Genomic DNA, 19,329 nt, shown 5'->3' with positions numbered 1-19,329 from the left:
GCATAAACCATGACACCTGGCTAATTTTTAAAATTTTTGTACATAGGGTCTTGCTACATTGTCCAGGCTGGTCTCAAACTCCTGAGCTCAAATGATCCTCCTCCTGCCTCAGTCTTCCAAAGTATTGGGATTACAGATGGGAACCACCACTTTTTTGTGTATATGTGTGAGACAGGGTCTCCCTCTGATGCCCAACTGGAGTGCAGTGGTGTCATCAAAGCTCACTGCAACCTCAAACTCCTGGGCTCAAGCCATCCTGCCTCAGCCTCCTCCTGCATATCCAGGACTACAGGTGTATGCTACCATGCCCAGCTAATTTTTCCATTTTTAATAAAGACGGAATCTCACTCTTGCTCAGGCTGGTCTCAAACTCCTGGCCTCAAGCAATCCTCCTGCCTAAGCCTCCCAGAGTGCTAGGATTACAGGTGTGAACCACTGCTCTAGCCCTCTGTTTCTTCTTGAATTAGTGTAGGTAAAATGTTTTTCTAGGATTTTGTACATTTCATGTCTTTTTATTACATGAAGTTCATATATTTCTTGATTTTCTTTTTTGCCTCTATTCTGTGGACAGGCATATTCTCCTTTTCATTTCTACTGTTTACCTGTGCCCTCTTTTTGTTCCTTGATCAATTGCACCAGAACTACAGGAGCGTACCACTACATTCACTATTTTTTTCTATTTTTAGTAAAGATGTGGTCTCACTCTTGCTCAGGCTGTTCAACTCATGACCTCAAGTGATCCGCCCGCCTCGGCCTCTCAAAGTGGTAGGATTACAGGTGTGAGCCACCGCGCCCGGCCTCCCTTTTGTTTTTTAAGTGTCAGGCATTTGTCAGACGCTGGTTTACTTAGACTCTGTCTTCAAACATTCTAGTTAGCGGGACAGACAAGTAAATGGTCACAGCACAGTGTGAATTATGTGAATAGTAAGCACAGAGGAGTAGCATATAGGTCAGACAGGGATCAGAAACGATTTCCCTGTAGAAGTGAGTAGGAGTTAGCTGGACAAATCTAACTCATAAAGCAAGGACAGAACAACATAAGAGACATACAGTAAAAAGAGCGAGGTCATGATACTCTACTGCATAAGAGCTGTAAATTCAAAGATATAGTTTGCGCTGAGTAATTTGGGAAGGCTTCATGGAAAAGGCAGGTTTGAGTTAAGCCTTTAAGGTAAGTAGAGCTTGGATAGGTGAAAAAGAGGAAGCCATTCCAGAAAAAGCAAAGGTGTGGATGTGGCATGGCAATACAACCCATTAAAGAGACCTGTCAAGCAGAAGAGATGTATATGAACAATAGTGAGAAACAGACTAGAAGAAGAACATACAACCATTGTAGTTGTCAGTTGATTGAATAAATGAATGAATGAAAGATATGAAGTTTGTATTAGAGGATGGAGGAACTGGAGTCTAATGAATGAGCCAGGCAGCTGTTGCCTTTATCCATATGGGAGATGAGGGACTGGACCAGGCTGCAGACAGATTAGAAGTAATAGGCATATGGAAAAATAAACCACTGGTGATAGATAAAATCATTCAAGGAAATATTGTCCCAGACATTGGGAATATATTAATTTTGGGATATCAGACCACCAGATGATTTTGAGATCTGCATACTTTTACGATGTAACATGAAACAAGTTATTCTTCTATAGTTCAAGCAAACTTCACTGTATCAGGTGAAGGGCTAAACTAAGATTCACGGGAGTACCTATTGTTTCCTCTTTACCATTCCTCACTCTTTCCCCTTCTCTACAATCCCCCGTTCTCCACTCCTATTACCTTCCTCACAGTGTTGTCTTTTCTCATTTTAGCTCTGTCATAAATTAAACTTACTAAAATTTGAAATAATCTTTTGCTATTAAACTAAGACAAACTCTACATGTGTAGTCTATGGCCCCAAATAAATAAATCTGGTTTTATTGTGGTTAGCAATCAGCTTTCTTTAGAAAATAAAGCAAATGCTACATTCATAAAGCATACTAAATAGGGGAATTAATGTCATCCTATATGTGTCAAAGTGTTATATCTTATGTTATGGTTCCTCAGTAAGCCTATATCTTTGAAAACATCCTGATTCCATCCTATGAGATAAAGATTTTAGATAGATAGGTAGGTAGGTAGACAGAGACATCTATTTCTCATAGTATTTCTTAAGAAATGTTCATAGAGAGGCATTTGTTTATTGGAAAGTTAGGTTCAAATCTTAGCTTTAACACTTACATATGATTTTGAACATTTCTTTAGCCCAGTTTTTTCAAACTGTAGATTGCAAACCATTAGTGTGGGTTGTGAAATAAAATAGAATAAAAAATATCAGAGTGCATTGCACATAGTAAGGCTAAGTATTGTTTTGTGAAACTTTTTTTTTCTTTCTTTCTTTTTTTTTTTTTTTTTTTTTGAGACAGAGTCTCGCTTTGTTGCCCAGGCTAGAGTGAGTGCCGTGGCGTCAGCCTAGCTCACAGCAACCTCAAACTCCTGGGCTCAAGTGATCCTTCTGCCTTAGCCTCCCAGGTAGCTGGGACTACAGGCATGCGCCACCATGCCCGGCTAATTTTTTATATATATATCAGTTGGCCAATTAATTTCTTTCTATTTATAGTAGAGACGGGGTCTCACTCTTGCTCAGGCTGGTTTTGAACTCCTGACCTTGAGCAATCCGCCCGCCTCGGCCTCCCAAGAGCTAGGATTACAGGCGTGAGCCACAGCGCCCGGCCTTCTTTCTTTTTTTTGAGACAGAGTCTCACTTTGTTGCCCAGGCTAGAGTGAGTGCCGTGGCATCAGCCTAGCTCACAGCAACCTCAAACTCCTGGGGAGCTCAAGCAATCCTGCTGCCTCAGCCTCCCAAGTAGCTGCGACTACAGGCATGCACCACTATGCCTGGTAAGTTTTTCTATATATATTAGTTGGCCAATTAATTTCTTTCTATTTATAGTAGAGATGAGGTCTCGCTGTTGCTCAGGCTGGTTTCGAACTCCTGACCTTGAGCAATCCGCCCGCCTCGGCCTCCCAGAGTGCTAGGATTACAGGCGTGAGTCACCACCCCTGGCCTATTTTGTGAAACTTTTGTTTCAGTTAACACATTTGTATGTGTTCTTCAGTGGTCATGATATAAAATGCATTTCTTATTGTGGGGTAAAGTAAAACAATTTTGAAAAACAACCACTCTGAAGGTCAGTTTCCATAAAGTGGAATAAAATCTCTTTCATGGGATTGTAGTGAGAAATAAGATAATATTTTTATTCATACATAGTAGGGGGCCCAAGCAATAAAGAAGAAGAAGCTCTAGCTTCTTTTTCATTTCCCTGAAAAGAAGCCCATAATATCTATATATGGTACAGGAAAGAAATTCAGTCTTTTATAGAAATTTCTTTACCCACAAGGTGTTTAAGATATAGCTAGACACAGGTCCTCTGGTTTTACTAACTTTTGAATAATAAGCCAACTTCTTTCCCCAATTTGATGAAATTTAAATAAGACAAATAAATGACATTATCTTATCCTGTTGGTACTCTCTTACCCTCCCCACGCTCTAGTGTGCCACATACATACATACTTTCCCACCAAAGCAAGATGCTTCACCTATACACAGGGCAGTATGGATTCCCATAGGGTCACCTGTCATCCATGTGCAACTGTCTCTATCTGTAGTGGCTCCTTGAGATCTAAGATAGAGGTGAGTGATATTTTTTTCTATCAAAAGAGAATTAAAAAAAAATAGGTTCAGAGGAGTGAGGAATTTTAGGGAATATCACATATTATGTTTTTAAATTTAATATGAGAAAAAGAATAGCATTCAGTTTTATAATTTGACAATTAAGGGGACTGAAGAGAAAATAATTGAGGCAAATGGGGAAAGAAAATTTAGTCAAAATGTTTATTTTAAAATTTTTATTAATTCATTTTTGAAAAATACCTTTATTTTCCCAAACAAAAAAATCAGTGAGACAACTGGCATTGTTTTAGAATTTTGGAACTCTCTAATGCCAGGTTGGATTCTTACATCTTCTTCTGCATTTAATCTGTTGCTGTATCAATAAATACTAACTTTTTCCCCTCTATAGTAGAAACTAGGGATATAGCTAGATTACAAAGAGTCCTTTCCTGCCATGAGGAGCTCTGGCTAGGGAGGACTAAAGGCTGATAGAAACAGAGGGTGATGGAGAAAATGAGGTCCAATGAGGTTAAATCAGTTATCCCAGATTGAACAGTAGCAGGGAAGATGGCATCCAAGATCAAGGCACAAATAACTAACCTCAATGAAGAATATTAAGTAAGGCCCTATGAAGGGCGTTGAATATTAAGCCCTAGTTAAGGCATTAGGAAAGAAGTTCTGAGGAAGAGGGCTCTCAATCAATATGTTAACCGACAAATACACAAAACCAGTACCGGAGGCCCTTTTGCAAGGTGTGTTTTTGCTTATCAAAAAACCTCCAGAAGGCCGGGCGCGGTGGCTCACGCCTGTAATCCTAGCACTTTGGGAGGCCGAGGCGGGCGGATCGCTCAAGGTCAGGAGTTCGAAACCAGCCTGAGCAAGACCCCGTCTCTACCAAAAATAGAAAGAAATTAATTGACCAACTAAAAATATATATGCAAAAAATTAGCCGGGCATGGTGGCACATGCCTGTAGTCCCAGCTACTCGGGAGGCTGAGGCAGTAGGATCGCTGAGCCCAGGAGACTGAGGTTGCTGTGAGCCAGGCTGACGCCACGGCACTCACTCTAGCCTGGGCAACAAAGCGAGACTCTGTCTCAAAAAAAAAAACAAAAAAAAAAACCTCCAGAAACAGGCAAAAAGACAAAGTCATAAAGAGATGCGAAGCAACTTACATATAGCCCTTAGAGCTATAAACAGAAAACTTGAAATAAACTCTTCTACTTAATACTGGATATGTGTGTTTATTGAGAGGTGGTCTCACTTAGTTGATAAAGGACTTACAACTGACTAGAAAAAGTTCCTACTTCAAGTTCGAATGGAGATTTTCCTGAAATTTTGTTTTTCTGTCATTGGAAAATAAGAAAACTTCCTACTATAAAAAGGGCTGTCACATATCTTTTTATAATGTTACAAAAAGCTAGTCTTGTGGCCCCTTTCGAACCCTACCCCTTGAGGGGATGTGTGACATTTTAAACTCTAGGCTAATGCAGGGTCATTGCCTCTTGTTACTTACAAGACAGCTGGTTGGAAGCTGGCCCAAAGCTGCTAGGCCTGACAGGTGGACTGGTGATTCCCTACAACAGACCAGTGGTGACAAATTTAAGCTATCTTTGGCACTCCTGTCCTCTTTCTCTGCTCATCTTTCATTACTGTACTCCTGCTTTAACCGAGCTTATCTGCTTGCCTGTCCTTTCCTCCTCGTGATTCAAGCAAATTTCCATTCTATACCTCAACATACAATTTTTTAGCCTTCAAAATGCTCTCTCGTCTTTTTTTATTCTGGATCATATCTAGTATCTAAGATCTGGCTCACAATATTTCTAAGAAGCCTTCCATTTATTCACCATATATTGACTGACATATATATCATATATATGTCCATATACGCCTTCTGTACTAATTTAACTAAACTCCACTATGTTCCTTCAGGAATTAGGTACCCCATTTGTTCTACTTTTGTACATACTACATGTTTTACACAGGCATTTCAAACTATTACTCTTCATTCTGCCTCTGATTCTCTTCTTTCATCATCTATCCTATGTTATTTTCCCAATAATAGTAACAATACTATAGTAATCTGTACTCTCTTGATCCTCACAAAACCCTGTAAGGTGTTAATATTACTGCATACACTTCGCAGACATAGAAAATGAGGTTCAAAGAGGTTAAATCAGTTATCCCAGATCAAACAGTGGCAGGGAAGATGGCATCCAAGATCTGGGCTCAAATAACTAGCCTCAAAGAAGAATATTAAGTAAGGCCCTATGAAGGGCGTTGAATATTAAGCCCTAGTTAAGGCATTAGGAGAGAGGTTCTGAGGAAGAGGGCTCTCAATCAATATGCTAACTGACAAATACACAAAACCAGTACCGGAGGCCCTTTTGCAAGGCGTGTTTTTGCTTATTTGTTTAGTTTTATATGGTTTGGTTTGGAAGGGATTATGCCCTCCAAGCTTTTGTCATTGCACTCACCTCTCCCAACCTGGCCCAGCCCAGCCCCTCCCTGGAGGACTCAGCGTCTGGATGCTGGAGGCCATAGGCTGCCCAGGCAGGTGGTAATCTTGGAGGCAGAACCGTGGCCTCGAGTCAGGCGGCTAACGACGCGGCTAACGACGAAAGATTGACGCGGTTGGACCGCGCCATCCGCGAAGCGATAAGGGGCGTAATCTTGGCATCGTTCTTAAAGATGAGTAGGAAAAGAGTAGTGAGGGTGACTGTCTTCCCTGCCGGCCCTCTCTCTTTCTCCTCTCCCTTCTGGGTCCACCAGCGTCCATCCCACAACTTGATTTACTAAGGAGTCGTGTAGCAATGGGGAGGGGGAAAGCCGCTGATTAGCAATTATGGTAACTCGATTGCTAACTCAAACGGGCTCATTTACATATAAGTTGCATGTTAATGTACTTCTGGAAGTACGCAGTATGTCAATAGTTCTCCAACAGGGTATCCCCGCCCGCCCTGCCCCTTAACCAGCAAATTTCACTTCCTTCTAGGCTTCCTTAGCCTCTCCAACATTATCTCTTAGGTCCTCCTCTCAAAGATTGGCCACTCCTCCCATCCGTAAGTTCCTCCCCTAGCCTTCTCCTCCCTCCCCGACTTCCAAACATCTTTTCCCCGCCCCTTTGCTATTTCTGAACAGGCATGTTCCAGGCAGCTCACACGACTCTTTAGATTACTATGGGATCGATAGGGTCCTGAGCGTCGGGGAAGCAGGAAAGCATATCCTGGGGAAAAAAGCTTGGACGCAGGAGAATAATTTTACATCGAGATCTGCTGGAGAATTTATTTATTTTTGGTCTTGGTTGTACGGAGGGAGGAAGCGGAGGGTGTGTGGGCCAGTCAAACCTGAGGCAGCCTGAAGGCCCTCTCAGGCGGCGCCGCGGGCAGCCCCGCAGCCGGGGCCTGGTGCAGCCGCCGCGGCCGCTGTCAGGGAAGCGCAAGCGGCCAATGGAACCCGGCAGTGGCCGCTGCTGCTGAGGCGGCGGTGTCGGCAGTCCGACCCCGACCGCCCGCACCCCCTCCGCGGGGGTCCCCCAGAGGTAAGCTACTCCTCCCCCATGAGTCACCTTTGCCCTGCTAGTAGTGGTGGTGGGGGGGTGTTCTTCTACCCTGTCCCGTACAGCCTTCCTCAACCTGGGTTCGACTACAAAACTGCCCTCCCGGTGGCAGCTGCACCCTGGGTTCCTTCTCCACCCTTTCCTCTCAGGCCTGGAGTCCTCCTCTGGTTTTTGGCTTCCTCTTCTGTTTAGCTCCTCCCTCTGCCCCGGGGATTCCCCCCTCCCTCACTGTTATCCCTGTTGCCTCCGTCTCGAATTATTATTTTTAAGTTCCGAACCCTTTCCACATCAGAGTTCATATATGTTCATTCTTGTTTGTCCTTGTTGTCTGAGTTCCTGTCCCAAACCTTTCCTATGGACTTCGCCTTGATCTCTTTCCCTGTTTTGTCCCTTTCCTCCGAGATCTCAGTGCACCCCCCAGCACGGAGCTAAAGATTGTATCCCTCCCTTCCTCTGCTTCTTCTGATTCCATTACCTCACCGTCACCCACCCACCTGCCTAGCTCCTGGCTTCCAAGAACCGCCTAGTCCCTTCTCTTTAAGGGATCTCAAGTCCTTGTCATTATTCCTGAAGTACCATTTAAATTCTACTTTGAACCTAGCCTCACCCTTCTTCTTTGGGGTGCTTTATGATCCCCATAACTTTCTTTAGCTTCTCTTTCCCCCTCCTCAATACCCCAACCCTCTGGAGGTTTGTTTCTGTAGGAGAGAGAAGATCTGACAGTGCCCCTTCCTATTCAGGATTTCCACCTTTGACACCTCCTTCAAGTTTCAAGGATTTTGCTGATTCTTGTGTCACTTGGTTCTGTTTTCCCTATGGTCTTTATGTGTTCTCCTTCATACTCTTTTATCTCCTCATACCACTTATTTCAAGATCAGCTAAACCTTAAACTAAGGAGAAGAATGTGTTGGGAGAAGGGGGAGCCTCAGCTGTCTCAGGCTTTTTGGGATAGAAGGGTGTTTCTAAAGGATGGAGCAAATTTTGAAGAAGTCTCTATCAGATTACACTTTGCTGACTCCTCAGGAGCAGCCACTAGGAGGGTTGAGCAGGCCTGCATGGAAACTGAGGTTGTGCGAAATTTTGTTTCAGATTATTTAATTTTAGGCTTATGTTAAAGGAATTACAGAATAGAATGTCTTTTCACCCCTGTCCAGATGCAGAAGAATCAGTTTACTGTCTGTGGCTTACTAGAATAGTTTTGGTTGGTTCCATAAGAGCTCAGGCCTTGGGTGGAATGTGGAGGTGGGTAACTGGGAAAAGGAACATGAGATGGTGGAAAAAGCTTGTATATTCACAGTTAGGACTCTTGGGTTCAGCATGTGACTTCCTCACTGACCTCTAGAGCAGGGGTCCTCAAACTTTTTAAATAGGGGGCCAGTTCACTGTCCCTCAGACCGTTGGAGGGCCAAACTATAGTTTAAAAAAAACTATGAACAAATTCCTATGCACACTGCACATACCTTATTTTGAAATAAAAAAACAAACGGGCCAAAACACCGCATGTGGCCCACGGGCCGTAGTTTGAGGACGCCTGCTCTAGAGTAATCTTGGGAAAATGGTCCACTCTATAGTCATCAGTGCAGTATTAGGCTAATAGCAGGATGTAGGTTGAGGGGAAAAATTAGACTTTGTTTATTTGTTTACAAAACATTCTGGGTTCCTCGGACAAAAGGTATTTATTAGTGGTGGTTCAGTCATCCTGGGAATTTTCCTTAATCTTGGTCTTTCTATTGGCTCTTTCTAGTCTACAACCAGGGATGTAAGTCATTTTAAAAGACAAGCTTCAGGCCAGTTTCTTTCATCTGCCCTGTTTTTTTCCCCAGTGCATTAAGATCACCTGTGCTGTTCTTCCCATACTTGATCTATAATCCAGATTCTACAGGTGAGAAGTATGTTTATGGGAAAGCCCTTTGAGGAAGCTGGCTGGAAAAGAGAACTTGGAGTGAGCTGGGACTTAGGAATATAGTTGTTGCCTTGTGTGCCATGTGTCTTTCTTGGCCTGTGATAGCAAAGAAGGTACGTGAAGTTCCATTCATATTCCGACTCTAGGCCTGTTTGAAAGTAGTTATGCCACCACCTCCCACTTCTCCCTTCTCTCTCATCATAAGCTAGAGTGCAGCCTCTACATAATCCTCCTTTTTAGGAGAAGCTTCACTCTTTGGAAGCACCCCCAAACAGAAATCATATATTTCCCCTAGTTTCCCTGCTTCCTTCTCAGAGCTGGGTCCACACTACATGAAAACAAGTTTGCTGAATGCCATCTGAAGCAGCAAGTTGAGATTCTTTGATTTGGGGAAGAGGTTTGGGAGGAATCTTTCAATAATTGGCATGAGATAAGAGAAGGCCTAGTTTAAGCACATTTGGGACTTGCAACAGGGAGAAACAGTTCAGAGAGGAGTGAACATACAGGTTGCTTTCTTTGCCATCTGTCTGTTTCAGCAGGGGCTCCCAGAGCTGGCTTGGGCTGTCTGGCTGGAATCTGCTTATACCAGCTCCATGCCTCTGCACAGAGTTCTCAGCCTGATTCAATATTGACTTAACTATCTTGAGACCACTGCCCTCACTACCCTCCTTCTGGTAGCTTGAGAATGCCCTCTCCCCTGATGCCACCACCCTTTGGGGCCTTGAGTAAGCATTTACCTATTTCATTGGAGCTTGAGCCTGCTTGACTACTCAGCCCTGAGTTTCTACAAGGAAAAAGGAGTACTCAATCTCTACTTTTACAATTGAGGTCAAAGGGGAAAGATAAGTTGAGACCTTCTTAAAGGTTTGAGTTAAACCTTAAGATACGAGGAAGAACTTCTTAATAGCCCTAGAACAGGCAGTCTAGGGTGATATGGAGTCTCTTTTGAAGAGCAACCTCTTTTTAAAAATTATTATTATTTTTAGACACAGGGTCTTTCTCTGTTGCCTAGGCTGGAGTATAATGATGCAATCATAACTCTCTGCAGCCTCAAACTCCTGGGCTTAAGTGATCCTCCTGCTAGGACTGCAGGCATGCACCACCATGCCTGGCTAATGTTTAAAGTTTTTGTAGAGACGGGGTCTTGCAGTGTTGCCCAGGCTGGTCTCAAGTTCCTGGCCTGAAGTGATCCTCCTGCTTCATCCTCCCAGAGTGCTGGGATTACAGGTGTGAGCCACCATACTTGGCCCTAAAAATTATTAAAGGAATATTTGCACTTGGTAGTAAGTCCAATGGTACTGAAAGAGTTAATGATGAAAACCAACAGTCCTTTTCCATTCATTCCTGTTCCTTCTCCCTCAGAGTTAACCTCTTTAATTATTTGTATTTAGTCCTTAAGCTTATCCCTTAGCTTTAGATAAAATGCTTGTGCCTTTATTTCTTGACTTATTGTTACAAAAGAGAATTTAGCTTTAGAAAATTTATACTTCTTGTTTATATAATTATGTCACTTTTATTTCTTTTAACTGGATGCCTGTGTAACTTTAATATATTTGAACCTCCTTTTCTTTTCCATTAACTTTTTTCTTTTTTTTTTTTTTGAGACAGAGTCTCACTTTGTTGCCCAGGCTAGAGTGAGTCCCATGGTGTCAGCCTTGCTCACAGCAACCTCAAACTCCTGGGCTCAGGCAATCCTGCTGCCTCCACCTCCCGAGTAGCTGGGACTACAGGCATGCACCACCATGCCCGGCTAATTTTTTCTATATATATTAGTTGGCCAATTAATTTCTTTCTATTTATAGTAGAGACGGGGGTCTCGCTCTTATTCAGGCTGGTTTCGAACTCCTGACCTTGAGCAATCCGCCCACCTCAGCCTCACAGAGTGTTGGGATTACAGGCGTGAGCCACCACGCTCGGCCCTTTTCCATTAACTTTTTTTTTTTTTTTGAAACAGTCTCACTTTGCTGTCCAGGCTAGAGTGAGTGCCGTGCCATCAGCCTAGGTCACAGCAACCTCAAACTCCTGGGCTCAAGCAATCCTACTGCCTCAGCCTCCCGAGTAGCTGGGACTACAGGCATGTGCCACCATGCCCAGCTAATTTTTTATATATATATCAGTTGGCCAATTAATTTCTTTGTGTTTATAGTAGAGACAGGGTCTCACTCTTGCTCGGGCTGGTTTTGAACTCCTGACCTCGAGCAATCCGCCCGCCTCGGCCTCCCAGAGAGCTAGGATTACAGGCATGAGCCACCGCGCCCGGCCTCCATTAACTTTTAACAGTCTCTCTTAACCCACCTTGTAGGGTGAAGACATTGACTCCCCTGCCCTTTTTTCCACATCTCATGGATCCATCTCAGAGGATCATGAGATGTGGAAAAAAGGGTAAGGGAAAATGATCCTTTAAAAGGAGGAGGAAAATTGAGCTTGCCTGCCTGCTTGAAGGCAGAGCACTAGATCATATGATCCCTTAAAGTCCATTCCATGAAATTAGAGGAACAGATAAAAACATCAGGATTGGTCTGAACCAGTCCATATTTATCTAGTCCATGGAGAAAGATGTTAAGAAGGGAATGGCGATTAACTAGGGATTGATTATGGGTGGGGCTCTTTACCATTCTGTCCTAGCAGGGACCAGTCCCATAAGTCCTTTAATGGAGGCCAGTGGAAGGTTATTAGCCTAGAATCTTTTGAGGTGGTGAGAAGTGGAAAGCCAGGTTAAGTGATAGTGTCCCCTCCCCCCAGAGTCCTCTGCAGACATGCACTTAACTGCTCAGTCACACGGAACACATGTGTATACACCCTCTCTGTCCTCTCTAGCCGTTGTTCTGCCCTTACTGTTAGAAACTTTGATACTCAGACTAGGATTCCCTACTTTGCCTAGATGGGAGCTATGGAACCCAGCAAATTCTCAGCACTCCTTCTATTCCTACCCCTCTTTCCTAGAGGCCAGCTGCTAGGCTGGGGCAGGGGAGGCCTCTTTTATTTTTCCTGAAATCTAGAAGGAGAGTTTAGGCTCCCAGGGTGAAGTGTGGAGCCTCAGTTGTCTGAATGTCCTTGAAGGCCATAGGAGTAATTTGGTATTAAAGGTTTGAGTTCTCTTCTGTCCCTTTTTTCTTATTCTTCTGACTTACAAGGAGAAGGGTAGTGAACAGTGGACTTGTTCCTACTCTTTTTCTTTTGTTTCTAGTCCTTTTGCTTTCTTTAGAATGGCTACCCTCAAAGGTAAGTTGGTTTTTTTTTGCATTCAGAAATGAATGAATTGATATTGAAGACTATGTGTGGATTTAGGTTTTGAAGACTCCCATTTCTATTGCCTAAATTTTCAAAACAATCTAACCCTGTTCCCTTCAACACCTTCTTCTCCCCATGATTTGCTTCAGATGCAGGTAGTCCTCAAGTTTCTTACAGGCCAGTAGGAAGGCCCAGCTCCAATTTGGTGGTTTCTAGTAGCAGAGCTGCTTATAGAGGAGAGGAGTCTGGCTTTCTTGCATCTCTTGATGTTGTTTGGTTCCCTGAGGAGTAAAAGCTGCCAGATGGGGAAGTCTGTTCAGTGGTGAAGTCTTCTGAATACTGTGATGTGGGGTTCTTAGCTGAGCCCTGGGAGTTTCTCTTCTTTTGCCTTCCTCATGTAATAATCCCAATTGTATTAGTTGGAATAGGCATCTGCTAAATTTCCTAGTGAGGTCTGAGATGTTGTATGTAGGAAAATGTCTGAACTTCATTTCCTTTGAAAGTTTTGAAAAGTGGACTTTTAGGAGCTTTCAGTGACTTGGAAGTCTCTGGAGTAGAAGAAAAGGGAAAGATGTACCAAGCATACAAAAATTGAGAAAGGGAGTTGGTTGTATAGGATGATTGAGGCTATCATGTGAGTCTTTAAGCAGATCTAAAAGGTACTGGTTCCAGCTGAATTACAGTGATCCTCTGATGAGGGTGCCCTACAAAGGTGTGGCAGGGAATGATTAAAGCTTCTTTCTTAATATTCCTGTGCCACCCATAGTTGCGAGTAGAGACAGATCCACATAGGCAGCCATGCTGGTTCTACTGCTCAGGGGACACTGCCTAATTCTGGGTGACAACAGAGTGAAAGATTTGTCACTTTACCAATACTAAGCTCAAGCTGCATCAGGGATATTAAATTCAGGGATGAACTTCTTGCTTGACACAGTTGGGAGAAAGAAACTGAAGTAGCATTTTTTTGTGATCTCTGAGAACAGAAGAGTTCCCCATATGTCTCTCTGCAAAACTTTGGTGGTGACTGCTAGGAGGCAGAGAGCTGGACTATATGATATTGGCAGATCAAAGGAACTATGAGTCTTAACATTTCAGAGGTGCAAGAAGAGGTAATGGAAGGGTGGTGGTGGAAAATGGTCTCCCAGAGTGACTAGAGAATCTATGGGCCTCCTTCTTCCACCTACCCAAAGTATATGCTCCTAGGGTCACTAGGGTCAAAGGTGATGTCACTAATAGGTAGAAATTATGTGCATTCCAGCTCTACAAAAGCCTTCCTCTTGCTCACACTTTTGAGCATTTTTGTGAAGAGGCCTCTAAGTCCATTATTAGCTATAGCCAGATTCTGGAGCCAGGTTGATCTGATGAAATTTTCTCCTGTCCTGCACTGATTCTCCTGATCTGGATTTGATGAAACTCTGAAGAATTGCACTTGAAGGGCAGTGGCCTTTTGTCAGCAGTGTTCTCTCACTGAATTTCCTTGCCAAGAGTCCCTCTGGAGAGGGGTTTTAGTTATTGTGGTCCTGTTTCTCCTTGTTCTTTGGAAGTTCTAGATCAATGAGTCCTAGCCTGATTTCTTTTTGCCTTCTTACAGCCCTTTCTGTTCTTGGAGTGTATATATGATAGTGAGGAAAGTAGGGGATTGGGAGAGGGCTATCATAAGTGTTTTAGAAGATTCTCAAACAAGTATAACTCTAATTCACTTCCTTTATAAAAACAATATAAGTTTTGTATTATAAATACATACACATACATTGTTTACTAACCTTTTAAATGATTAGGATTCAACTAGCATTTATTGAGTACGAGTACTACTGTGTGCCAGGACTGTGCTAGATCCTTTTACACACATGAAGTTATTTAATCCACACAGCAACAAGGAGAAGTGTTTTTTCCCACTTTGCAGTTGAGAAAACTGAAACTCAGAAAGTATGTGGCTTGCATAAGTTTGTACATCTTATGAAGGCAGAGGACTTTTTTTAAAATACAGTTTTATTTAAGATGTTGCATTTTCCACTTACAATACAGTGCTTATAAAGTGAAATGTTATTTCCTTCTCCTGTGCACATGTTCCATAAGGCAGAGGATTTTGAACTCCAGCCTATTTGCCTCCAAGTGCAGGACTCTTTCCACTGTATGTCAGCTGTTACAGCACTAGAGAAAGGAGGGTGATATCATGAAGTCAGGCAAGCAGAGCAATGGCACAACTTCAGCAGGGTCGATGATGGCTGTTTTAGAGCTGTTTTCTCCTAAGTGAAGCCTGGCGTAGTATTTGCTGGCCTTGATTCTCTGGGAGCTTTGAGTCTAAAAGGGACAGTAAGAATGTATCTGTAACTAGAAGAATATATCAAGACTTCAAGGCCAGGTGCGGTGGCTCAGGCCTGTAATCCTAGCACTCTGGGAGGCTGAGGCGGGAGGATCACTTGAGCTCAGGAATTCGAGACCCTGTCTGTACTAAAAATAGCAAAAATTAGCCAGACAACTAAAAATAGAAACAAAAAATTAGCCAGGCATGGTGGTGAGCGCCTGTAGTCCCAGCTACTTGGGAGGCTGAAGCAGAAGGATAGCTTGAGGCCAGGAGTTTGAGGTTGCTGTGAGCTAAGCTGACGCCACGGCACTCTGGCCCAGGCAATAGAGTTCTCAAAAGAAAAAAAAAAAGACTTCAATACTAAATAAAGGTGAGATGCACAGTACCTGTGTGTAGAATGTTATATAAGTAAGAACATATTCCTTAAAGAGGAAAAGGAAAAGGTATGACAGGCATTTAAAGGAAGACAGAAAGAGCAAGAGGATAGAAAAGTATTTGAAGAGTTAGGAATAAGGGAATACGATTGAATTGCTCCCCCAATCTACCTGAAGAATGTGTAAACCTATATAAACATAACACATATAAAGCAACATTTCACACATATAAGCTAAGAACAGAGGCTAAGCTGAGTAAGTGCAGAAGAAATAAAAAGTAATATAGTGATAAGAAGTGGAGGTAGTCAGGGAAAGCTTCCTGGGAGGAGATGCTTTCATCTGATTTTGAAGGAGTCCAGGAAGACAAAAAGAGGTGCCTGGGAAGGTTTTATGGCGAAGGGAAGACCTTAGGATGGCACCACTAACCAGTGTGTGTATGTGTCTCCCTTTTTGTTCCTTTCTTCCTCCCTCCTCCTATAGCTTGGAAGCTCGAAGTCTGGCTGTGGCCATGGGAGACACAGTAGTGGAGCCTGCCCCCTTGAAGCCAACTTCTGAGCCGACTCCTGGCCCAGCAGGGAATAATGGGGGCTCCTTGCTAAGTGTCATCACGGAGGGGGTCGGGGAACTATCAGTGATTGACCCTGAGGTAGCCCAGAAGGCTTGCCAGGAGGTGTTGGAGAAAGTCAAGCTTTTGCATGGAGGCGTAGCCATCTCTGGCAGAGGCTCCCCACTGGAGTTGGTCAATGGGGATGGTGTGGACAGTGAAATCCGTTGCCTAGATGATCCACCTGCTCAGATCAGGGAGGAGGAAGATGAGATGGGGGCCACTGTGGCCTCAAGCACAGCCAAAGGAGCAAGAAGGCAGCGGCAAAATAACTCAGCTAAGCAGTCTTGGCTGCTGAGGCTGTTTGAATCAAAACTGTTTGACATCTCCATGGCCATTTCATACCTTTATAACTCCAAGGAGCCTGGAGTGCAAGCCTACATCGGCAACCGGCTCTTCTGCTTTCGCGATGAGGATGTGGACTTCTATCTGCCCCAGCTGCTTAACATGTACATCCACATGGATGAGGATGTGGGTGATGCCATTAAACCCTACATAGTCCACCGTTGCCGCCAGAGCATTAACTTTTCCCTCCAGTGTGCCCTGTTGCTTGGGGCCTACTCTTCAGACATGCACATTTCCACTCAACGACACTCCCGTGGGACCAAGCTACGGAAGCTGATCCTCTCAGATGAGTTGAAGCCAGCTCACCGAAAGAGGGAGCTGCCTTCCTTGAGCCCAGCCCCTGACACAGGGCTGTCTCCCTCTAAAAGGACTCACCAGCGTTCTAAGTCAGATGCCACCGCCAGCATAAGTCTCAGCAGCAACCTGAAACGAACAGCCAGCAACCCTAAAGTGGAGAATGAGGATGAGGTAAAATTCTGGGGAGGGACAGAGAGGCAGGGCAGAGGGCTGCATGGAGACAGGATGTCTTATATAGAGTTACTCTGTCCTTTCTGTCCTTCCCTCTGTTTCATATCACTGATAAAAGCATGGAATGTTAGAATGGAAAATGACCTTAGAATTCATGTATTCCAACTGCCTCATTTTACAGAGGAAGAACTCAGAGACCCAGAGATAAAGTGACTTGCCTCCGGTCATATATGGTGAGGCTGATACTCCTGACTGTGTTCAAAGTTGTTTTTATTAAACTACACTGCCATTCCATTAACTGCCTACTTCGAATTGTGGCAGAGTCCCTCACCACCCTGACTTGAGACCTGGGATAGCTACTAGAGCCTTCAAAACAGCAGCCATGGGAAAGGAAAAAGGGGCTACTGTCTTTGTGTGTGCTGGGGAAGGGGGATGTTAGAACATCAGCTTCATTCTCCTGGCCACACCTCTTCATAATCCCTCTCCTCTATCTCCTGAAGATCCTGCCTTTTGTTGACATGAGGGTAAAGTTCATTCTTTATCACTGAGGCATCTGCAGAATGCCCACCTGCCTGACCTTTCTTTGCAGGAAAGATTGCCTTGCTGATATCTCTCCCATATCATTTGGAAGAAGCACAAAGGGAAGAGAGAAGCAGTCTTAGTCTGGAGCAAGTCTAGTGCCTAGTCAAGGACCTGGAGGCTGGGAAGAAATAGAAGCTACGGCAGCAGTTGGGGATATCCAATTTAGGTGGTTCCTCTGGTTGAGCAGGGAGGAGATGAGCACATCAGTAGGTTATACACCCCTACCCCACTCCACATCTGGACAGATAGCAGGGAAAGTTGCCCAGAGGACAACCAAGTATTGGTGACCTGATGTCCCAGCCAGACAGTGGTGCCCCAGTCCCCCTCTCTGACTCACCATTGGCCAGACTCCCATCCTGGCTGCCAGCCCAGCCTAGAAAAGAAGGGAGAAAAATATGAGGAATTTGCACTTGTTGGAAAATGTGTATAACCATGGTCTTGGCATCTGCTTCTGTGGGGCACATAACTCACCCACATTTTTAATACAATGGAACTTCTTTCAAGTAAAAGGAGGTTAGAGTGACTAGAGAAGGGAAAAGGCAGGAAGAAGGGGAGACTACAGAGCTTGCTGTCTCTGGAAATTTGGTATTTTATTATGATAATATAATAATGGTAAAGCTAAAAGTGCTAACATTTATTGAGCACTTAATATGTGTCAGGCATCACGCCAAGTATTTTACATTTAATCCCAACAACAACCCTAAGAGACAGGTATTATTTTACCAGTGAGGAAACTGAGGCTAAGAAAGATCAGATGATTTGCCCAAGGTTTCTCAACTAGTGAGTGTCAGACCAGGCCTCAAATCCACAGCTGGTGCTCATAACCATTCAGCTGAACTACTTTGGTTATTTCTCAGCATCTACTTCCCCAGGTCTCCAGCTGTCAAAGGCCATTTAGGGAAAAAGAGCCCAGGGCATGGCCATCTGAGCTTCCACATCCATGCATAGGCAAAGCCCAAGCTGTTCTCAGAAGCAGAATGGACCATTTTCATTTCTGGTTGAGCTTGGCAGTGAAGCCCAGGGTCATGAAGGGAGGTTGTTGCAGAGCAAGAAGAGTCTTCCCAAGTCTGGTGTAACTAAGGGCATGAAGGATTTGAGAGCTGTCTCTTCTTGGGGTCAAACCTGTAACAGTATGAGTGTGAGCAACTGAAAGTGCATTCCTTGGTGCCTTTTGTCAGGCTTGGCTTTTCTCTGTATCCATTTTGTAGTCCTCATCTTAGGAACAGGAAAGTTGAGGCCTCAGGGCTTTTCTTACTCTATGCTGATCCTTGGTCCCTCTTCCTCACGTCTAACTCCTACCCGTACCTGCACTGAGAGGCAGGTATTCTATGAGTCCTTTTATCATCTAGGGTGAGTTCTCTAGCTGCCATTCTCCTCAACCTGACTCCTTATCTTGGGTCACTAAATCCAGCAAAGGAAGGAGATCCTACATCCCTAGGCACTCCTAGGTTATCCCATGCTGGCAGAATGAGGCACCTGAATCCACTATGGCTCCTCAGAAAATGGGAGAGCAAGAAAAAGGGAAAGAAGATAACTATGAATATCACTAGGTTTCTGAGGATTGGAAATCTTTAGCACAGGGGTCTCTCCTAACCCCTTTGGCATTTGGAGGATATATGTCTATCAAGGCCTTTGTCCTCCACATACCAAGGGAATTGGTTTTCCTTCTTCTTTTCCTCCCTGTCTCCTGTAATGCATTTATTCACTCAACAAATACTGACCTCACAGTGTGCACAGCTGTGGAGGATAGAAGATAAAATGCTGTCATTCCCTCTAGGATCTTTTAAGGTAATATGGAAACCCCCATTACTAGGGAACTATTTAGTTTGTGACTCTCTTAAAAAGTTGTTTCCTGCCATAAGCATGAAGTATACCGCTTACTAAAATAAAGCACATAATTTTCTTAAGGCCTGTGCAGAGATATTATAGAAGGAAAATCTCTAAGGCGACCCTGACACTCTGCTGCTCCCAATCTCTTGCCTTCTGGGTTCTGAGTTTAATCCTATGTTCCCACCACCAGTAAAGGAGCTCCAGAGGATGAGGTGGGGACTCAAGGAAGAGGGCCAGCGGCTGCTTGTATAGTTCTCTTCCTGCCTGGGGTCTTCCTGCAGAGCTCTTCTCTACCCAGATCTCACAGAGGGTTCTGTTTCTTTCCATGAGGATTCCTTTGCACCTCCTGCTCCTCTCTGCAATCAGAGGGCTCTAGCACTGATTTCTCCCATCTCCCACCATTCCCTCCATAAAGTGTGCCTTTTCAAAGCAATTTTATCAGCTTAGTAAGGGAACTCTGCTCAGCAGTGTTCCTTCC

General features: G+C 44.0%; 1 protein-coding gene across 5 annotated transcripts in view; it reads left to right on the top strand.

Moving 5' to 3' along the window:
- Positions 1 to 6,764: 6,764 nt before the first annotated feature.
- Positions 6,765 to 19,329, top strand: part of PI4KB (phosphatidylinositol 4-kinase beta) — a 29,983-nt gene continuing 17,418 nt past the window's right edge. The window contains exons 1-3 of one of the 5 annotated variants that reach the window (XM_076000121.1): positions 6,795 to 7,191; positions 9,033 to 9,225; positions 15,503 to 16,439. In XM_076000121.1, the coding sequence (XP_075856236.1) occupies positions 15,531 to 16,439 (909 nt within the window). In that variant the 5' untranslated portion in view covers positions 6,795 to 7,191; positions 9,033 to 9,225; positions 15,503 to 15,530. Of the gene's footprint in view, positions 7,192 to 9,032; positions 9,226 to 15,502; positions 16,440 to 19,329 lie in introns of all 5 variants that reach the window. The other 4 variants (XM_012767567.3, XM_076000122.1, XM_012767568.3 and 1 more) reach the window with 4 other exon arrangements.

This window comes from Microcebus murinus, chromosome 2 (genome assembly GCF_040939455.1).
Source record: "Microcebus murinus isolate Inina chromosome 2, M.murinus_Inina_mat1.0, whole genome shotgun sequence".
Lineage (NCBI taxonomy): Eukaryota > Metazoa > Chordata > Mammalia > Primates > Cheirogaleidae > Microcebus > Microcebus murinus.
Note: the sequence above shows the minus strand (reverse complement) of the source record. Positions and strands in the feature narration are given on the sequence as shown.